Source organism: Mastigoproctus giganteus, chromosome 2 (genome assembly GCF_048544385.1).
Source record: "Mastigoproctus giganteus isolate SK-2022 chromosome 2, ASM4854438v1, whole genome shotgun sequence".
NCBI lineage: Eukaryota > Metazoa > Arthropoda > Arachnida > Uropygi > Thelyphonidae > Mastigoproctus > Mastigoproctus giganteus.
In genome coordinates, this window is record NC_143576.1 from 131,008,751 (window position 1) to 131,031,552 (window position 22,802).

Here is a 22,802-nt window from a genome sequence, read left to right on the forward strand (position 1 = left end):
TTCCCACTCCACTTATTCTAAATCCAACTGCAGTTTATATTAAGGTGAGTACTAAAAATTAAGCTATTGCTACCTTTCATTTCACTCAACGCATTTCACAATTTCATATTTTTTCTCTATCAACAGAGATGGACTGGCCATAAGCCTTGCCGGGGAAACCCCAGTGGGCTGGAGACCAGTGTGATTTTGGCCATAAACCATAGTGAGGCCACTACAAATTTTCCCGGGTAAGAATTTTTGATCCAGTCCGCCTCTGTTTATTGATATTGCTTTTCTTTTTCTCTCTGAATCTGTAGTGTCTTCACCAGGATGCTTCCTTTTCACACCTTTTAAGTAGTTTACTCATTTTTAGGGAATAAAGCACAATTACAAAATGAGGAGACACACTTGATACACATAACCAAAGCTGTGCGTGTGTAGCAAATGAATAAACAACACCGTAAAGGCAGAGATACACTATTAACACCTCACATTTTACTAAAACACATTTCTGGGGGTAACTACCATAAAACAATTAAAACAATTTCCAGTTGCATTTCTGCTAGTGGAATCTGTTATAAACTGGTATTAAACTCGATCTAACGGCATTTGCAATAATACCGATAGCTGGAATTGTGTGGGTTTTTACCTTATTATGGTGAAATGTGTTTCCCCCTTCACTGATATAAAAAAACATAAATACATTTTCAGAATCTTCTCTTCGTTCCTATCGTGTTGCATTCAGTTGGGGTGATTCCGCTTTCAACTGCCATTTCTTGTAAACACAAAGGCGAATCATGCATAAGCGAATTCGGTTCGTGTTATATACGATATTGTTCCCCTATTTATAAATCGTGTATGATGGAATTCGTGTAGTGTAAGCACGTGTTATATGAGGACTGACTGTATCGTGAAAATATCATAATGTGAACCCTATAAGACATTGTGTTTTTTTTTTTTGGTAATTCGTTCCAAGCTCTCAGAAGTTGAAATTTTTGCTATGTAACTACTATTTATCTCTATAAAAGGTCATTTTTATAATGGAACACTACATTTTTATCGTTATCATATGTTCCGTGATAAGAATCAATTTTGAATGTCTTTGTGATATTTTTCTAAAACACATTTCTGGAGGTCACTACCAAAAAATAATAAAAACAATTTGCACTTTCCAGTTTATTGAGCTTTTTTGTTAGCGCAATCTGTTATAAACGGGTAGTAAACTCAATCTTATTGCATTTGTGATAATACCGATAACTGGAATTCTGTGGGTTTTTACGTTACAGTATTATGGTGAAATGAGTTCCCCTTCACTGAAATCTTTAATCATATATGGAACAAATAAATTTTCAGAATCTTCTCTTCATTCCTATTTACTTATTACAATGGTGAAGGGAAAGCAGTCAACGGAAAGTGCAAGTGGTGGCAGGGCTAGGAAACGAAAAAAAAATTGATTTAGAAATGAAGATGATTAAGAGTCGTCTATTGCATGGGAATTAGGTCTTGCTGCTTCAACAGTGAATGCTATTTTAAAGGACAGTGTGCATATAAAAGAACATGTTAAGGGATCAACAGAATTCAGATGCTGTATCAAAGATGGAAAAGCTATTAATAATATGGATGGAAAATCAGATTCAGAAGCAAGTGCCCCTGGGTCTAATAGCCATTCAAACAAAAGCAAGAAGTATTTATGAAGATATTATTTATGGCGAATCCCAAGCCAATTTCGTGGCAATCAGCAGATGTTTTAATGGGTTCAGGCATTGTGTTGGTTTCCAAAGTATGTAGTGAAGTCGCCAGTGTCGATTCTGCAGCCGCAGAGAAATTTTGTGATGTCTTGGAAAAATCACTTCCAAATCTCTATAGCTCTCAACTTCTGCAGCAGCATACTTATCAGCTGGAGAGTTAATTCTGGCAACGATGCTTGAAAGGTAAAACTTGCTGATGTTATGCCTGTCTCCTCTCTCTTTTTGTAATTTTATAATTTTGAAATTTTTATAATTTTGTAATAAGAAAATAATTGAATAAATAATTCTATCTACATGTTAGTTAAACATTTCTTTTTTGCTTCAATCAAATTCAGCTTACATAATTGCGAGTGCTGCATAAGCATTTAGGGAAATTCCATCTTATGTAAAATTCGACTTATGTAGAGTTCCACGGAACGCAACCCTTATGTAAGTCGGGAAGTGGCTGTATTTACAACTATCATACAGTTAATAAATAAATTTTCTGTTTATTATCTGAGATGACCACATAAGGTCAAGAGGAGTTCAAGACAGAATACAAGAACCTTTTACTTATTTAGTAGTCACATGATTTGAACCATGGTCATTTGAAGTGTGTGCATTTTTGTACCCTCGATCCTGACCACTTGCCAAAAACAGATACTAGTGAAAAGCATAAAATTTATGTAGTTGTAATTAAAGCAAGCCAAAATTTGCATTAAAAGTATCATTATATGTATCACATGTTTTGGAATCCCTTCATAACAAGTTTCTCTAATAAATATGTAATCCTTCACAAGTAGAGAAGCCTCTTGTTACTTATTCTCAGTTGACTACAGCCACCCAGACAGCACTGTTTCAGGGATTATTGTCCCTACATCAGTAGAAGGCAAGGCAACTTAAGAAGAGATTCACAGTATATATAATGATGCCATATATGCAAATTTCGGTTTACTTTCATTACAACTATTTGCAGTTTGATAATTGTAGATTTCTTAAAATACCATTTATAATTGACTTAATATGATAGCATAGCTTAATTTATTATGGTACTCACCTTTTTTTTTCTTTTTTTTTTTCTTTATAATCTGCAATTAATGTTTGAATAGGGTGGATGGTAATTTTAATTTAAATTGGGAGTAAGTAAGTTGGGTTTTTAAAACAGAAGTTAAAATATGCGCAAGGAAGTAGAAGTGCACGTCTTCGTCCTTGGTTGTCAATATTAAAGTTGAAACTAAATGGTAAACACTTGTTGTTAACCATTTGGTTAACACACATTGTTGGTTATTGTAATGTGTTTTATTTTTTCAAATGTTTGGGAGGTGTTGTTTACTTTGAATTTCGAAAATCTGGTGAGGGGGAGAAGATGATTTTAACTAGGAAAGAAGATAAATTAGTGAAGGCTGATTTACTGAAAGATATTATAGGTTGTAGTGGGTGGTTGGGTTTAGGAAATTTGGTAATTCCAAACATATGCGGTAAAATGTTGTTCCGGATGCCAATTTGTTGTAAGATGTGTAGGTTGATTTCATTGTTTGACCTTATTTACGTATTATCCCAAACATTTGATAAAATAAAACACATTACAATAACCAACAATGACATAATAGCATCATTCGATGTAGTCTCATTGTACACTAATGTATATTTACCTTCAACATTACAAACTCTACGTAATTTCTTAACAGATGACAATACCTTATCCAATCGCACTTCCCTTTCAATTAACAGTATACTAGAACTTACAACCTTTTTATTAGATGCTAGATATTTCCGATTTCTCAATCAGATGTACCAGCAAACATATGGACTACCTATGGGATTAGAGATCTCAGCCCCCTTCTCTGAAATTTACCTAGCTTCAATAGAAAACTACGTACTACAACCATACCCCCCCCCCCCCAGATATAAAATTATTTATAAGATATGCAGATGACATCCTTTTAATTGGGCACCTCCGTAGCCAGGTGGGAAGGAGCAGCAGTGCGTAGCACACGCTTCTTGATTAGACCGGGGTTCGAGCCCGTCACCACCAAATACGGAGGATGCGGAAAGGTCAGGGAATGACCACCGCATATCCCGGAGCAATATGGCCTTAGTTGCTAATGCTCCTAAAAACCAAATAACAAAAAACAAAACAAAACCTTTTAATTGGACCAAAATCCACAATAGACGATCTTTTCATTAAATTTAACTCAGTACACAATAGATTAAAATACACCCTAGAACTTGAAGAAAATGGACAAATTAATTTTCTGAACCTCACCATATATAGGAATGACACCAAACTCCGAACAAGAATTTTAGAAAAAATATCCATACTGGAAAGTACCTACATTTTGATTCGCACCACCCCCTTAACATAAAAAAAGCCGTTCTTTATAATCAGATTTACAATGCTATAAAATACAGTTCTACACAAAATGATCTTAACTATGAACTTCAATATCTTACAACAAAATTCATATCTAGAAGGTACCCCACTCAATTAATTCAACAAACCATTTTCACCATCCAAAATAATATTAACACTCCACCCAAACACACCTCTAATAATAATTTACGTATTATCCTTCCTTACCATAGTAATTTTTGCAATCAGAGTTGCCGCATATTCAAAGGTACTGACATCACCCTCACATTCTCAACTTATAATAAACTTGGCTCATTATTTAATTCATACAAAGACACACAAAAATATCATATCAGCGATATGAACAATATTATTTACCTAATAAAATGTCAATCTAACTGCAATGCATGTTACATTGGTAGCACAACTTCAAAATATGGTTCTATTAAAACATCAAACACATGCGCGTGCCGACTGGGCTAGCCGGGTGGTAAAGTGCCTGCCTGGCAACCCAAAGGTTGCGGGTTCAATTCCTGCCTCAGGCTTGGATCAAAGTACTGCAAAAATCTTGGGAAGTGCATTATGGCCACAGAAGCCTATGTGCCAACAACTACCAAAAAAAAAAAAAACATTCGCGTACTATCACTACAGCAGCTTTAGGACAGGTCAAACCAACACAGAACTAGCATCACATGTTCAGTCTCACAATCACACCCCCTTAATAGACTCAGCCATTCCCATTATCAAATTAAAATCCAGTTTTAAAATTTTCCAATATGAAGCCTTAGTTATAGAATGGTTCCACTGCCGTTCCAATCTCCAAGTATTAAATACCAAACTACCTTACAACATCGCACCGGCTTGGAATCTCATTCACCTGAGATTTCCACATGTAACCAGGAGCATCACGGGAACTTAGCTTTCTTAAATACACGCGTTTACTCTCAACCCATCATTGCCAACTGAAGACGTGGATAATGAAAGCCGCTTGTTATGGCTATTGGCTTCCAGTGTTAACCATTTATTTTCAACTTTAATATTGACAACCAAGGACGAAGATGTGCACTTATACTTCCTTGCACATATTTTAACTTCTATTTTTAAAACCCCAGCTTACTTACTCCCAATTTAAATTAAAATTTTCATCCACCCTATTCAAACATTAATTGCAGATTATAAAAAAAAAAAAAAAAAGGTGAGTACCATAATAAATTAAGCTATGCTGTCATATTAAGACAACTATTTGCAATTTGGTTCTTTGAACTAACTGTACAATAGTATAATTTTTCAGCTTTAAGCAATAATAAAATAACATAAAATCTCTAAAATAGCATGGAATTCACTGATATTTCCATACCTTACTTTCTCATGAATTGAATGCAATATCAGTTCATTATTTTTTAACAGGAATTTAAAATTCAACTTGCAAGTGGAATCGCCTTCTGAAGAGGATTGTAACTGGATCTGCGCATTTCGGTTATGCAAAATAGGTGAAAACCTTAGTGAAGATGGAGATTCAGGGTAAACTTTGTATTTCTGTATTTTTATAGAAGACTCATTATTATATAATAATATTACGATAAACTGCTGATTTTAATATATTTTGTGATTTTTTTTTTTATGATTTTATCACTATATTATTTTGTTATAATAAAAAGAAATCATTAGCCAGAAAAAAAAAAGTGTCACCAGCCCTCCTTCATTTACCCATTTTCAAGTATTAGTATAAACCCACCATACTGTTGTACGAATTGGAGCAGAATGGCATTAAGCACAAGTTACGGCTATGGATAAAGGGATGGGTCTCTTCTTGGACTAATGTTATTATTTGAGTCCTCAAGGTTCAGTGCTGAGCCCATTGTTATTTTTGGTATTTATTAATGATATTAACAAAGGTATTATCAGGCTTAATGTCTAAGTTTGTAGAATAATACTAAGGTTGTCAGGATGGTTAATGAGTAATCTGGGTATGCTACTGCAACAAGATTTATAAAAATTAAGCAGATGGGTTTAGAAGTGGCAAGTGAAGTTTAACACTAACAAATGCAAGCACTGCATATTTCAATTATATACAGGAATTATGGTAGCATTAATCCCAGAATAACTGGCCAACTATGTAGTACCATACTTGGGGTAGTTGTTATTATTGTTGGAGTGTGTATGTGACTCTTTTTTTTTTTTTGTCACAAGGGCTGTATGGAAAAATTGTGGCAGTTTCTGTGAAGTGAAAATGTACACTCAGGGTGGTGGAGAATGAAAAATGACTTGGGGATAATTATGCAATCACATGAATATCTCTGAGCATTGCAGACAGGTGCCAGGACAGCACATGGGGTGTTGTCAGTGATGTACAGGAATTTTTGCAGCAGGGATAAAAAGGTCATCATCCCATTATTAAAGCAATGGTTAAGCCACATTTTGAATATTGCAAACAGGTCTGGAAAGTCTCATTTCATTTTAGGAAGGATGTCGATCTGTTGGAATGGATTCAGCAAAGAGCAATGAGATTACTTAGAGGAACAAAAAGATTCGCTTACCGAGAAAGGCTTCAGTTCTGAAAATTGCAGCATCTAGAGATTAGTCACCTATGAGGAGATCTGATTGAGGTGTTTAAGATTTGAGTGGATTGAATAAGCTCATTTCTAATGCCATCTTTCCTCTTTCTCAAGCTATATACATAGGGGGCATAATTTCAAATTGAAGGATGGTTATGCAGGAGAGATGTGTGGTAATTTGCCTTCAATCAGCAGGTAGTTGATCAGCAGGTAGTTGATTGTAACAAACTTCCATGTGCTGCGTAGAAATGAGCAGTTTGAATAAATTCAAGGAGGAATATGATGTTATTTTATTTATTTTTTTTGCATCATTTGCTTCTACTACAGTGCAACCTTGATATAATGTGCCTCTTCATACTATGGGCATGATCATAGCCCCCCCCTCTCAAAATGGGCGCCTCCGTAGCCAGGTGGGAAGGAGCAGCAGTGCGTAGCACACGCTTCTTGATTAGACCGGGGTTCGAGCCCGTCACCACCAAATACGGAGGATGCGGAAAGGTCAGGGAATGATCACCGCATATCCCGGAGCAATATGGGCTTAGTTGCTAATGCTCCTAAAAAAAAAAACCAAAAAAACCCTCTCAAAATGAATTATGTAAAAAAAAAAAAGAAAAAAAAGTGTGTTCAAAGAATTAGCAATTTCATACTGGAAATTGGAAAAAGTGAGTACTGTACTCATATCTACTGTACATCCTACTTCCTATTTCCAAGAGGAGAAATTAGCTAAAATTGGCTATATATATATATTTGCTTTAATATATTCAGTAGTCAGTTGCAGAATAATTTTTATAAACGACTGGACTCATCAGAGATCAATTACTGTAGCTATCCAGTTTCTCCCCTCAGCTAGAGGTGCAGTAAAAGAGTATATCAGTGGAACACTATTACAAATGCCCTCTGGAGGGGAATATGGCTACCTATTGTCAAATGTGTTACATTAGTTACAAAGTAAAATATTAAACAACAGTAGCCAAGACATCCTTTCTTCGATCTCTTGGCTGCTGGACGTTATACTTAGGGTAGCAAAAACTGCTAAAGGCTAAACTAGACAAACAACTATATGAACTGACAAATGAGTTATGAAGAAATCACATGACTTCACTTAAGTGAAGTCATGTGATGACAACTATGATAGGCCAGACAGTTTGGTTTTACTTTAGTTTTCTCAAAATACTGTAAATTCTAGGGCATCGGAAATAAATACATGCCAAAATTAGTAAATCAGTAGGACTGAAGTAATGGCCTCCAAAATAAAAAATTATATGATTGAGTGGTTGAAGAAAAGTTAAAGATTATCAAAAGAGTTAAGAGTGGATAAACAAAATGCAGTTTATTTTGCGAGCGTGGAATTCCATAAGTAACAATCCATGGTTGGATGAAAGAAAGGGAAAATAATGTGTTCGTTCATAAACTCCATAGAAGATGAAGTAGGCCTCCAAAGAAAGAAAACTTGACTTTGTGAAAACAGTGATGTGGACCAATGCTTACGCAAGTGATTACTAAAGAATAAATACTGAAGGAATACCAAAAAATGGGGTAATTTTGAAAACACAGCACTTAAATTTCATAAGCTACTTGATGGAGATGATGACAAATTTAAAGCTTCTTAAGGGTGGCTTTGGAGATGGAAGGCTCATCACAGGATATCCCAGGTGTTAGTCTTGTAGGTGAATCTGCATTTGGTGACATTACAGTAGCAGAATTCCTGAATTTCTGCATAATGTGATTCAAGGTGGTGGATTCACAGATGAACAGTTGTACAACTATGATGAAACAATGCTGTAGTATAAACTTCTCCCCAACAAGTCACTGGATATTAAAAAAAACACCCAAACAAAGAAGACATAAAAGCTAACAAAGAGAGAGAATTACTGTATTACTATGCACAAACAAGACTGGAAATCACAAGGTAAAGTCATTGTGCATTCCTTAAAGTCCCAATGTTTTAAGCACGTCAACAGAAAATTTCTATCTGTGATTTATAAAAATAGCTCCAGCGTTTGGATGACGAGTGATATTTTTGCTTCATAGTTTGAAAGTGAGTTTCTACCATCGGTGAGATGCTAATTGCTTTCCAAAAAACTTGAAGAAAAGGCTCTGTTATTGTAAGATCACTGCCCCAGCTCATCCTTCGGCTGATATCCTGAAATCAAAAGATGGCAAGTTCAGAGTCATGTTTTTGCCAAGGAACACTACTACACTACTCCAGCCCATGAATCGGATCAGGGCATTGTTTGTGCCTTCAACGCTTATTATGATGAACTACTTGCTGGTGTTGTAAACTCAGAAATTCAAATTCTAGAATTTCTGAAAACATTAACACTGAATTAGTGTGGGAGAAAGTAAGCTCAACGGCAGTTGAAAACTGCTGCTGGAAAAAATGAATTGGAAAAGATGAGATCACTAATAATAACCTTGAATTAGCAGTAGTTTCAGAATAAGAAGCAAAGGCTGCTTCTATAGTACTTGGTGGCAGTCTCTTGGAGCAAATGACCTTGCTGTGGATTGAATTGGATGTAGAAACTCCAGTTGCACATTGCCTGAGTGATGAAGAAATTGCAGCCTCTGTGAACAGTGCTAAAAAAATTGACAAACAGAAGGCAGTGACATAGGGACAATGTGAATGACTCTTGTAAGGAAAAAACACTAGAAATTAAAAAAGTGCTTGAAAACATTAATGAAGTGATGGTGTGGTTAGAACATCAGAGTGATAGTGAACAGCTTCATTTATTACTTCTGACCACTATTAATAATAAATAATAAATAAATATTCTGTTTATACTCCGGGACGACCAAACGGTCAGAAGAGTTCACAAGGTAGACATAATACAAGAAACAGCACCGTATTCAGCAGTCACGGGCTTGAACCGTGGTCACTCAAGGCACATGTACTTATGCACCCGCGCACCTGACCACTAGGCTATGGCGGCCTTGAGAATTATGTACTGAAAAAACAGTGTCATCGGTTCCAGCAAACTAAATTTCTTGACTATTTCAGAACGAATGTGTAAAATGTAAGTCTGTAACAGCATTGTGTATTAGTAGAATACACAATGCTGTTATGGACTTACATCTTTGTGTATTAGTAGAATGTAAAGGGAATGGTATAACCTTAAATACTTTGTCTTTTAGTCTGTATACTCATCTGTTCTAATATGCCACCTGGGTACAGAGCTACTCAAGTGGTATGTTACTCTAGAATTACTGCTGCCTAGTAAATTTATTTATTTATTTATTTAATTATATAATATAATATAAATAAATAAATACTTTTTATAAATAAAAAATATTTATTTACTAAGTATTCGTTAAAAAATATTTATTTACTAAGTATTCGCTATTTGTTAAAAAAAAAAACTGAAAAAAAAATAGTAAAATTTTTTGTGCTATAATGCACTATGCTTCTGATGTGGGCATTAAAAGTTGTTGCCTTGATACCTTTTTTATATCAAGGTTGCACTGTACTAATACTAAATTTAAATAAATCACCACAAAAGTAGGTGGAAATTTAAATTCATGAGCTCTCACCATGTGTATTATGTGACTAAGTATAAAAATTCCTTCAACATTTAATTTGTTCAACCCTTTTACAGCATTAAACATCTAAGTCAGGTCACCCACAATGCTTGGTTTACAACTTTACCAATCTTACTGTTCTCTTGGCCATCTCCAGCAGTTTTATCTTTCCTGAAATAGAGGTCTTCAATCCTGTATGCGATATTCAAAATATAATCAATTCTTTATATAATGGAATAATCATTTCTTTATATCTGCTGGCAAAGTTCCTGTATATCATTTACAAAACCGAATTGTCAAAACCTCATGATCTGTCCTAGTAGCTTGTCTAACACTGTTCAAAGAACATGATATCATATTGAATAGTTACTCCCAAGACCTTTTAATTTAAACTATGTAGTTTGGTGCTACCCAAGTGATATATTACTCTAGAGTTATTGCTACCTAGTTTCAAGACATTTGCATTTTTCAGTGTTAAACCTTTAAAAAAATGTTCTTGTTTATACTCCAGCATGACCACCAGGTCAGTGGAGTTTACAATTAATCAATCAATACAAATGTTAATCATATTTAGCAGTCATGGGCTTGAACCCTGGTCCACTCAAAGAGCATGTGCTGCTGCACTCTTTCTCCTGACCACTCAGCTACGTATTGGTCTACCCTGACAACCTTTGCATCATTATACCAGGTCAGTGGAGTTTACAATTAATCAATCAATACAAATGTTAATCATATTTAGCAGTCATGGGCTTGAACCCTGGTCCACTCAAAGAGCATGTGCTGCTGCACTCTTTCTCCTGACCACTCAGCTACGTATTGGTCTACCCTGACAACCTTTGCATCATTAGAAAACCCAGACATTAAGCTTGAAATACCTAGAGCTATTAATAGATATTAGGAACAGTAAGGAACTCACCACCAAACTTGTAGAACTGCACTCACAACATTAGTCCATGAAGAGCAGTGGTCTTTTATGTTTTCTCCCTATAACTGTACAGAATTATTATAAATTAAATTATAATTATACCCCATTTATAACTGCTATCCCTTTATTCATAGAAAAACTTGCTTTTAATACCATATTGTTTCAATTTATACAATAACCCTTCATTTGGGACTGCATCAGGTGTAGTGAAATTTAAGTAAATGATGCTATAATGAAACAACACAGTCTGCCTAATGTAGTACTTACAGGAAGAACTGGAGATAAGAGACCACCAGGAAGACCCAAAAGAGAATGGCTCCAATGCCTAAAGGAAAACACAGGCTTTCAGAGCTATCAACATGCAAGATTGAAGAGACTGACAACAATGGAGGTTGATATCTAAATAGGGACTCAATCCGGGCCAAACGGAAGAGTAGAATGATGATGATGCCATAATTATTCCTTGAACCCAGTTATTTAGTGATAGTCTCATAGTGGCTAACTAGATTACTCCCACTTAACAAAAATATGCTATGATTCCCTGATTTTATTTCTATCCAAATGATCCTGCATTACATCCTTAACTATGAATAACATAATCTTCCCTGTCAGGGTTGGCACTGATATGTAAGGCACCTTTGTGTAAACTGCTTTTCAGCACCCTTTCAATAACCTAACTGTAAATTTAAGCCCTTAGACCCAGAAGCACTATAATAGTCACTGTTTATGAAGGACAAAAAAGGAAAGATGTTGGTACTACATACATATAACAACCTTTCACTACATAAATGCTTTAATGACAAAAATAATGAATAGTTACAAGAAAAATGATATAATTTTTATATAATGATTATAAGGATATTTCTAACATATTTTTAATACAATATTGTAACTTTTTTGGCCTTTAAACTAGCAAACCTTTTAATTATATTACTTAAATCTAATTCTTCTAATACTTCACTTTCTATAGAAATTGTTGATAAATTAGATACTCTCTTGAGACTTTGAGGATCTTAAATAATTTTATATTTTCTTCAATTTTGAAATACTTCATTTAGCAGTAGCAACTGTTACCAATAATGACAAATATATTCTTAAATAAATAGCAATATTTTGAAACGAATCAACTAAATGATTATTATAAATAAAATTCAAAACATCCTTGGGTGTCGTGCTTTTATTTAAGAAACATTGCAAAGATTTTATTTCTTTGAATAGAGATACACCATCTATATCACTACTCTTATTTGAGTAATCTGTTAGTTTTAGTTGTAAATTTTTACAATGTGTTAGGATTTCACTTTCATCCCAATCCGATAGTATACTTAATTTCGATATAACTTTAAACGTGTCATTATATTCTTCTAAAAGTTTAAATCACTCACACAATGACATTAAAGCAGAATCTATTAATACTAAAAAAAAGGATGTTTTAAAATTTAATTTTGGATCTATGACACATTCATCTGTTGATTCGTAATCAAAACATCTTTTCTTTCCTCTTTGTCTTGTATTAACAGGAAACGTTGGTTCAATATCTGTCTTCTTCAATTTGAATGTGATATATTATATCACATTCAAATGATAGATTCAAGTGATTATGATAGATTCAAATGATTCATCTGTTGTTCTATATTTGTTTAAATCATTTTTAATTTTTTTTAGATTTTCAAGCTTCGCTGAAGTTAAAATCAGGACTCTAGCATTTTGTAAACGACATTAATTTTACTCAAAATATCATGCCACACAATAATGGAACAAGTAAATTTAAATTATGTTAATTTTGATATCAGCGTGTTATCCTGAAATCTTGTCTCCATGTCTTTTGTTGAATCATTTGCAATTTCTTTTAAACAAGATATATTTCTTTGGTCTGTAATTTTAAAGGTCTAATGGTCTAATCGCTTTGATTCGACTTTCCCATCTCATATTAGATAATGGTTTTAGTGTTAGTTTTTTTACGTATTTAAGCAAAATACCCCATCGCTTCATGGATACAGAAAAGAAATTGTAAAATTCTTGAACTACATTTAAGAAATTAACAGTTTCAAACAAAATTTTTGCAGCATCATTGAGAACTAAATTAAGACTATGGGCTGAGCAAGGAACATAAAAGCTCTAGAGTTAGTTCCCAATATTTTTTGCTGTAGCCTGTTGTACTTACCCTTCGTATTAGTGGCATTATCATATCCCTGTCCATGAAAATTTTGAATGTCCAATTTTAGTCTATAAATATGACTTAAAATAAATTCATACAATCCCTGTCCAGTTGTGTCATCTACAGGACAAAAGCCTGAAAAACGTTCTCTGATTTCATTTGCGCTTGCTTCTTTATTATAATGTACGAAACGGATTATAATTGCCATTTGTTTGATGCGATTTACATCAGGGGTTGTGTCCAAAATAATGGAATAATATTTTGCATCTTTGACTATTTTATTATATTTTGGCTAATAGCATCAGAAAGTAGTTCAACAATTTCATTTTGAATTTGATGTCCCAAATAATGAGCGATGTTTTTTGAAGTTGAGCTTTGAATACGGCATAAATGTTCGGCCATAACTGCATCAAATTTTGAAAAGGTTTCTCCAAAAAATTGCCATTATTATTTTCATATAACTGTTCAGATGATCCGCAGAAAGCTATAGATTGTCAGGCTAAAAATTGTATTGCATGAATTATACATTCAATTACCGAATACCTGTACTTTTTTTCTGTCTTATACAACTTCTGTTCTTGAGAATCAGTTGTGATATTTTTTGCTAAATTCGTTCGAAGCTGAGCAAAACTACTACTATTTTTGATATGAAATTCACTTTTTCCATGTTTACTTAAAATATGTGACAAATGTTGCCAGTTTTTGCATCCAGATTCATTATTAAGTTGCGATTTGCCATCTCCGAAAAGTTTGCAATACAAACAAAATACCAAATCTCTAGAAACTGAGTATGCTAGCCATAATCTCAATACTTTTTCTCCATTTGGAAGTAATCTACTATAATAAGAAGTGGAAAATTTCCTTTCTAAATTATCTCTTGGAAAATCTCATTTGGTTATTTGAGAAGGAGGATGTTCAACTAAATAGTTTCTGTTTCATTATTAAAAATTTTGGCCATGTACCTGGATCTTGTAATTGGAAGAAATTTTTAGAAACCTCATCAATTTCTGTTTGTTTAATCGATTCTGGAAGAGTAGTAGTAGACGTTGATGGTACACTCTGTTGTATTTGCATTTCTGTTCTACTTGTTTTTTCTGGTTTTGTTTGATCAATCAATTCTGAAAGAATAACAGTGGACTTTGATGGCACACTCCATTGTTCTTGCGTTTCTGTTCCACTTCCTTCTTCAGACGATTGAAAAATTTCAGAACATGGTGGTGATTTTTCAGTCTTCTTTCTTTTTTTTTGAGGTTTCTAAGAACTTGCTTAAAGAACCAGACAATTGTTTGCACTGTTCCTCTCATGCAACCTTCCATTTTTTATTTTGAGCACCAGATAATTTTGTTGATTTTTTCTCAGACATCTAGGGTAAATAGGAATTAGTTTATTATTTAATGAGCAGGAAATTGGAATTTTTTTTTTTCATACAAGAGAATTCATCATAGCTACCCAAGATAAAAACGAAGGGATTATAGTCATTCAAAGTAAATTTAATTTTTAAATTTCGAAAATTGAAAATTGATCTGAATTTCTGAAAAATATATTACTCATTTGACAATTTTCGTTATGTTAAAAGCACTAATTAATTTTCAAAATTTAAAAATTGTCGGATTCAGAACTGCAGTAATTTTCTTGTTATTTTGAGTCGAATTGAATTTCAATTCTTATAACTAATGAGAGAAATGGAAAAAAATTATAAAATTTTACTTACCATGAAGAAAATGAATAGGAATTCGCATAAACAACTATAAATATTAAATAACAAAAACAATAATGCTTGATAAAGAAAATTGCTTTGCTTTTACTCCACCAACTAGAAATGTCGAGTAACGACCTAAGACAATTGCGGACCTATATATATATATATAGAAAATAGATCTTTAACAGATTTCTGTTCTTGGAAAATAAAAAATTAGTGCTGATTCTTTTTCTAATTTTCTAAAAAATTAGCCACAATTCTTTTTCTACGAATCTCTGTGCCCAATAATTAGTAAATATTCTATAAAATTGCATAAATAATGTAAATTAACATAATTGTTTAATTTAATGTATTATTTAAAATAATAATTATTATTTTATAACATTTTTCCTATGACCGCATATAAAGTACTCATTTTTGGCACGCATTTTGGTGTGTAAAATATCACTTTTTGATAACAGTATCTAAAAAGTATTTCATGCACTGGTGTGTGGGAAATAAATCAATATGGCCACCACAAATGTCAAATTATATGAAATATCAACAATTGAACTCATCAATTTGTATTGATTTAAGTTTTTTTATTATTTTTGGTTAATACAAAAGAAGTTTAGTACAAGATTTATTATAATTTGTAAGGATTACTGAATTTAATAATTCATTTGACATGTTCACATTTTTATGATATCAGCATACAGTTACCAAATAATACTTACTATCAATTCCAACTCTTATTAATCGTGTAAATTATGCATGTAATTATAATTTATTATCAATTATTGCAATCGTAGAAAAAATTTTGTATGTAATACGTGTGTAAAGGGCTGTTTTTGATCTTGTGCTACAATTTTCGTGTTTGGCTAACGCCTCACGCGTATACCTTTGCGCTCAATCAAAAATGCCTCTTTTACATATTTGTTACATAAATAACTATTTCAGATATTTCATACGTTTATATTTTTTATATATTTAAATTTTTTATATACAGGCAGTTCTTACTTTACGAGTTTTCGCTTTACGAGTCCCCCCCCCAAGTATCAAGCATCAACAAAATCGAAAATATGAACATTAATTGCAAAAAATGAATGTTAAACATTCATAAATACCTAATTCCAAACCATGTAGCTATACAATACAATTGTATAGCTACGCACGTGGCTATACGATATTAATCAATTCCAGAGACACCATAGTATCGTTAAAATATCGTAATGCGCACCCAACAACACATTGTTTTTGGTAATTCGTTTCAAGATCTTGGAAGTTGAAATTTTCGCTGTATAACTAAGCTATTTACTCTCTAAAATGTCATTTTTAAGGTCACGAGCTGACCTTAAGGCCATATAAAATTCATGAGCGTGGTTTGTAAATTGTATTAGTTACCAATTCAAATCATTAAAATGCACTACGCTTTCATCGTTATCATATGTTCCGTTATAAGAATCAATTTTGAACACCTTTGTGATATTTTTCTAAAGCACATTTATGGAGGTCATGACCATAAAACAATTTTCACTTTCTGGTTTATTGGGCTTTTCTGTTACTTCAAGCAAAAATAAACAGGTAGTAAACTCGATCTTCTCGCATTTGTGAAAATACTGATAGCTGGAATTGTGTGGTTTTTTACATTATTATGGTGGTGAAATTTGTTTCCCCTTTATTCAAATCTTCAATTGTATAAAAAACATAAATAAATTTTCAGAATCTTCTCTTCATTCCTTTTTTTTTTAAGCTTCGTAAACTTCTTACTCCATGCGAATCGTGTTAGTTGAAATTTGTGTGTGCCATTAAAAAATGCTTATGCATGCAATTGTGAAATTTATAATTAAAAGAGAAGATTATCTTGGAAACAAACACCTCTTGAAACATTTCTGAAGAAGACAACTCCTTGTGCAACAAACCAACAAGTGACAAGCCAATAATGAGTGATCAGCGAGTGTGCATTTAGTCGATGATGACAAAGAATAAACATTCTTTAACATTTGTAAGTCGTAAATAATTTCTCTGTTATTTAAAATCCAATTTGGCACCCCTCTTTAACTGGTGCCTTTGTGCAGTGCACAACCTGCACACCCATTTGCCTGGTATAAAAATCAAACGTACACAGTTGTAGTTACTACTTTCACTTTTGAGCCACTTTTGTGAATTAGGGGAGACATTTACTCGGCTCCATTCTATAGGGATTTTGCATGACTCTATGAATGCCTGCATTATAATAGATAGTGGTTTTATTAACTTTTTTTTTTTTTTGCTACTTCCTTTAGCAAGTTAACTGCATGTTAATGCAATCTTGCCTCATGAGGCTTTTAATCCACTTGAAGGGAAAGCCACCTCACTTTAATGATTAATTTCTTTAAAGAAGATTTTACAAAAGAAATGCTTGACAAATATTTTTGTCAAGCAACCTTTATTAGCAGATGACTAATTCAGCCGTATTAAGAAGAAAGCCCATAGACATCTCTGTCCTCCCCAATCCAGATTGACTCAGTTCTTTAATTTTTGAATTCATTTCATAAGAGTCATTGGTAAAGTCAAGTCAGCATTGGATAGATTCCATCAGCCTCCTGTTGCCTTGTTCACTTTTAATTGTAACAACTTTGCTTCTTAGTCCCTTCTCATTTATCATAAAATCATTCAACTCTCAAAGTACAAGTGTGATGGCCCTTTTTACATTCTGGGCATGATCATACAGCAGGGAAAACAGAATTCGTGAGTCATGGCAGTTGCCAGAAAACATCTCAATCTGTTTACGAATATGCTTGCTATTATAATATATCGTTAAGTGCTCATCTGTGCCCTGTTCCTTTTTTTATATCCTCATTTACCATGTGCAACATGCTCCTAAGAAAACTTGTGAAATAGAAATCATGTGCATCTGAGTTTGCACAGAAATTAAAGCTGTAAGATCCAGTGTCTATTTCTCATGTACATGAGGAATTTTGTGTGAAAAACAAACTGTGACAGATGTAAAAAGCAAGGCTAAGCTTACGGAATTTTTTAAGAAATCTGAAGGTTCCCCACTATTTTATTTTTGGCTTCTTATCTTGAGTTCCGAATAAGGTTTTCAAGGCAGTACAGTGTTATCATAATACATTATCTTCTAACTGTGCTGTGTATCAACCAATAAATTCAAGGTAAATAAAATCTTGTTTTTTTATTGTTTAACTTTATTTCAGTGTTTCTAATGCATATACACAGTGTAACAATTTTAAATTATCAGTAATGTGGAGTACAAGTGGCCTTTGGCAGGAGGAACTTGGTTTGATGGATTTGCCAATAACAGACAACCCCCCCCCCCATTAATGCATATACAGGTAGTTCTCGACTTTACAAGTTAATTCATTCATAGTGTGCACTCGTAAAGCGGGAATTTATTTCACATGGACATAAGGTTAAAAATAGGGGTTACGTTCTCAACATTGAAATTAGTTAGCTAATTAGTTTATGTTTAAACAATGAATGATTTATCCAAAGAAATGAAAATGTAGCCTGTAAAATCAAGCAAATTATAATAATAGAGGAATTAATTTTGACTTACAAATGTTAAAGAATGTTTTTTCTTCATCATCAACTGAATGCACACTCGTTGATCACTCATTATTGGCTCGGCACTCGTTGTTTTGTTGCACAAGGATCGTCTTCTTCACAAATGTTTCAAGAGGCATTTGTTTTCAAGATAATCTCTTTTAATTATAAATTTCACGATTGCATGCATAAGCATTTTTTAACGGCACACAAATTGCAACTAACATGATTTGTGTGGAATAAAAAGTTTGCGAAGCTTAAAAAAAAGGAATGAAGAGAAGATTCTGAAATTTTATGTTTTTTATATGATTGAATTTTTCAGTAAAGAGGAAACAATTTCACCATAATAACTTAAAAAACCACACAATTCCAGCCATCGGTATTTTTGCAAATGCAAGAAGATCGAGTTTACTACCTGTTTATAATTGCTTGCAGTAAAAGAAAAGCCCAATAAACTGGAAATTGCAAATTGTTTTTATTATTTTATGGTCGTGACGTCCAGAAATGTGCTTTAGAAAAATATCACAAAGGCATTTGAAATTGATTCTTATAACAGAACATACAATAATGATGAAAGTGTATGCATTTTAATGATTTGAATTGGTAACTAATACAATTTACAAACCATGCTCATGACCTTTTATATGGCCTTAAGGTCATGCTCGTGACCTTAAAAATGACATTTTAGAGAGATAAATAGCTTAGTTATACAGCGAAAATTGCAACTTCCGAGATCTTGAAACGAATTACCAAAAAACAATGTGTTATTGGTTTAACATTATGATATTTTAATCATACGATGGTGTCTCTGGAACAGATTAATATCGTAAAGCTGGGTACACTGTATTATATACAAATACAGTAGCTATGCTCAAGCTATGCTAGTTTGTAGCTATGCTCATCGTTTGAAATGCGTTATTTATGAATGTTTATCATTCATTTTTTGCAATCAGTGTTCATATTTTCGATTTTGTTGATACTTGATGCTTGGCAAAAAAAAAACCTAGCCAAGACAGAACTAGAACAGCCTGTAGTCAATAAAATTGCGGGTTTACTTTTGGATATCACTCAGTGCAAGATACAATACATATATCAGATATATATTTAAAATATACATCCATTTAAACTAAATATAAAAATAGCGAAATGCTTAAAGTGCGGTATTCACCTTGAATATAAGTTTTAGTCTATTATCACGGTACTATAAGAATTCTATAACTTTATACTTGACATCCATTTAAATTATTGTGTATTGCCCTTGCTTATAATGACTAATTGGTTTAGTTAATTGAATTAATGATTACTAACTAAATTTTATAAATTCTTAGTAGGATTTTCAATATTTATATTATCTTAGAATTAACACACACATACACTTAAATATAAATATGGAAAAATTGAAAAATAAAGGTGCCTATAGTGAAAATAATAATATATTATGGTTTCATATTATACTATCTGATTGCTAGATTTTAGCCATTTAGATTTAGATTTAGATGCTAGATTTAGATTTTTTTGAGCTTTATTTTTCCCACAGTTCTGTTCCATTCTCATTCATACTGTTTTATACTAGTCACGAGCTTTAATTTGTACTTATATATGTGTGTGTGTGTGTGCGTTGTGAAGTAAAACAAAGAAAAATTCTGCTTTAGATTATTATTAAAGATGGGATTAGTATTAGAGGATTGGGAAGTATATTGGTTATTGAAATTGCCTTTTTTTTTTTTGTTTATACCAACACAAGCACCTGCACATAAATGCATGCACACAAAAAGTGCAGCAATAAAGTAATGAGAGTGATTAAAAGATATTCTGTCTACAGCATTAATATAAACATTGAAAGATTTGGAAAACTCTTCTGCTGTGATGGTATTCAATTCTGCCTTCGTATCCTTCAGTGATGTGTAAAAACTGCAACTCAACTTCAGTTTCTTTGGTTCATACTGAAAAAACAATGACTCTCTAACAGCTGTTTGCACAAAATCCCAATCTTTGTCTGCATCTGGTTGTTTGAGTTTTTCTCATTATGCAAAGTGTGGAACTCAAATGTGATGCAAATCTTTCTATCACCTGTTCTTGTGGTAATTATGGACCTTGTCAATTCCTTATTCACATTTAGTTAACTTGCCACTATTCTGAGGTCAGTCAGCAGTCTTGCAAGTAAATTGCACTTTTTCCATGAGTTCTGGGGTGGAAGCCATTTTCAGTTGTCCATTACAAGCATCATTTACTGCATCTCCGCCCTCTTCAAAATGCTTAAACCATCAAATGATTTGTGCTCTGAACAGAGCTTTATTCCTATGAGCTGTTTGTAGCAGATGTTTTGGTTGGGTTTTTTCCCCAGCTTTACACAGAAATGTTGGGTAGTAATATTTCTGAGTTATGATACTAACGACTCCTTGTATTTATCATTTCAAGATTTCTAAAGAAAGATGGGCTATTCTCCAAATAACATTTTTCCATTATTTAGTGTTCTAATATACATGGGTAATAATATATACAGTAAATTTTTGTTTTAGTTCCAGTGAAACTCTAGGGTGGCTGGACATATGGGAATTTATATATATCCTGAAATTAATTTAGTTTCCATTTGACACTTATTTCCATTTGATCTATAAAAAAAAAAAAAAAAAAAACCCTCTGAAACAAATTACTTTTGCATAATCTTTTTATGTTTAAAATATCAGATATAATGGCTTGGAAACTATTATGTGATATTCCAACTGAAAAAATTTGGTAAGGCTATAGCCTCAACCTACGTAAAGTTTTCACTTAACGAAAAGTTTGTGCATTGCATCATGTCTTTTTGTAAGCGAATTACCAGATTAGTAAAATGGCATTTTTTTTTATCATATCTCATATTGTGAATACATTCACGAGTTACCTGATATTGCATTACCTGGAATAAGTAACAGTTCATCAATGGAGAATACTGTTGTTACTTATTCTCGGTGAATACCACCACCCAGATGGTCGTTTCAAGGCTATTTGGCCTATCATTGGTGGGTGGGTGGGTAGGTACCCTGGTGTTGCAATAGTTGACAACCCAGTTATAAAGTATTAACTTTACAATATGAGAGATGCAAGATGGTGTATAACAGCTTAAACTGAAAAGGTTTGGTAGGGCTATAGCCTCAACCTACGTAAAGTTATAACAGCTTAAACTGAAAAGGTTTGGTAGGGCTATAGCCTCAACCTACGTAAAGTTTTCACTTAACGAAAAAGTTAAGTTTTGTAAGTGAATTACCAATTTGGTAATTCACTTACGAAAAGACATGGTGCCATGCACTAACTTTTTCGTTAAGTGATATTCCAACTTGAGAGGCAACGTCATTAGCCCTGAATAATACTTTTAATGTGGGACACAAGTTTGCCATATTGAACTGCAATTTCTCCCAAAACTTACATTATTTCCAGTAAAATTGTGTCTATTTTTGAAGAGATAGTACTATTCAGATATCCTACTCCTTTTTCAGAGTATGCTTCAACAGTTATTTCTACAATCTCTGAAACTGACTTATTTCAACAAAATAACAAAACAACAACAAAATTTCTGAAAAACAATGATATTACTGCTAACATTGAATAAAAATAAACCTTTGTATATATGTACGATCAAAATACCACCTACTGTGAAAAATTCAGGACATTTCTTGATATCTGTATATTTTTTATAAATTCAGTTTTGGAACTTTTTGATTCTGCCTTGTACAATGAAATAATGACTTTTTTAGTAGAACTGTCCCCTTAAACAAAGTCTGATATTATTGTAGTATAAAAGATAACTTCTTATGTTTAGCTGTTTTTATTTTATTTGTTTTCATTTTCTCTGTCTAAACTTATTGCATACAGTGTAAATAAGCAGTAATTTGCCTTTATGAAATAATTTAAATAAGTAGTAATGTATGCTCATATAATTATTTTACTACAGTTTGAAATTGTTATCAGTTAACCAATCCAGTGGTCATCGTCAGTTTAAAGCTGTACAGCAATCAGAATCTCTTTCTGAACAAGTAATGCAACAGATTCAAGAATTAACAGTATCTGGAAGTGCAGCATCTGCACATACACAGTTACAAGAGAGCAGTGCTTCAAATAGTAAGTGGTCATGTTTTTAATGTCCTTACATTTACCATTCTGTGCTTACTATTTTTCCCCCTGCAAAAATATCTCACTTTAGTTAAGGTAAATTGCTATATATGTGATATAGCTTATATATATATATATATATATATATATAGCTATCAATATGTAAACACTATATATAGCTATGCACAGAAATCCATAACTACAGAAAAGGTTCACCAGTGGTGAACTAGGCAAAATCTGTTGTCTTGTATGCTAAGGTCTAAACTGGATATTTAA

At 32.9% G+C, this 22,802-nt stretch overlaps 1 protein-coding gene across 2 annotated transcripts in view; it reads left to right on the top strand.

The window, feature by feature from the left end:
* Window positions 1-22,802, top strand: part of LOC150089566 (uncharacterized) — a 405,025-nt gene that overhangs the window by 223,624 nt on the left and 158,599 nt on the right. For both annotated transcript variants that reach the window (XM_090389542.1, XM_090389543.1), the window contains 2 exons: window positions 5,467-5,580; window positions 22,369-22,535. In XM_090389542.1, coding sequence (XP_090245668.1) covers window positions 5,467-5,580; window positions 22,369-22,535 — 281 coding nt within the window. The remainder of the gene's footprint in view (window positions 1-5,466; window positions 5,581-22,368; window positions 22,536-22,802) is intronic.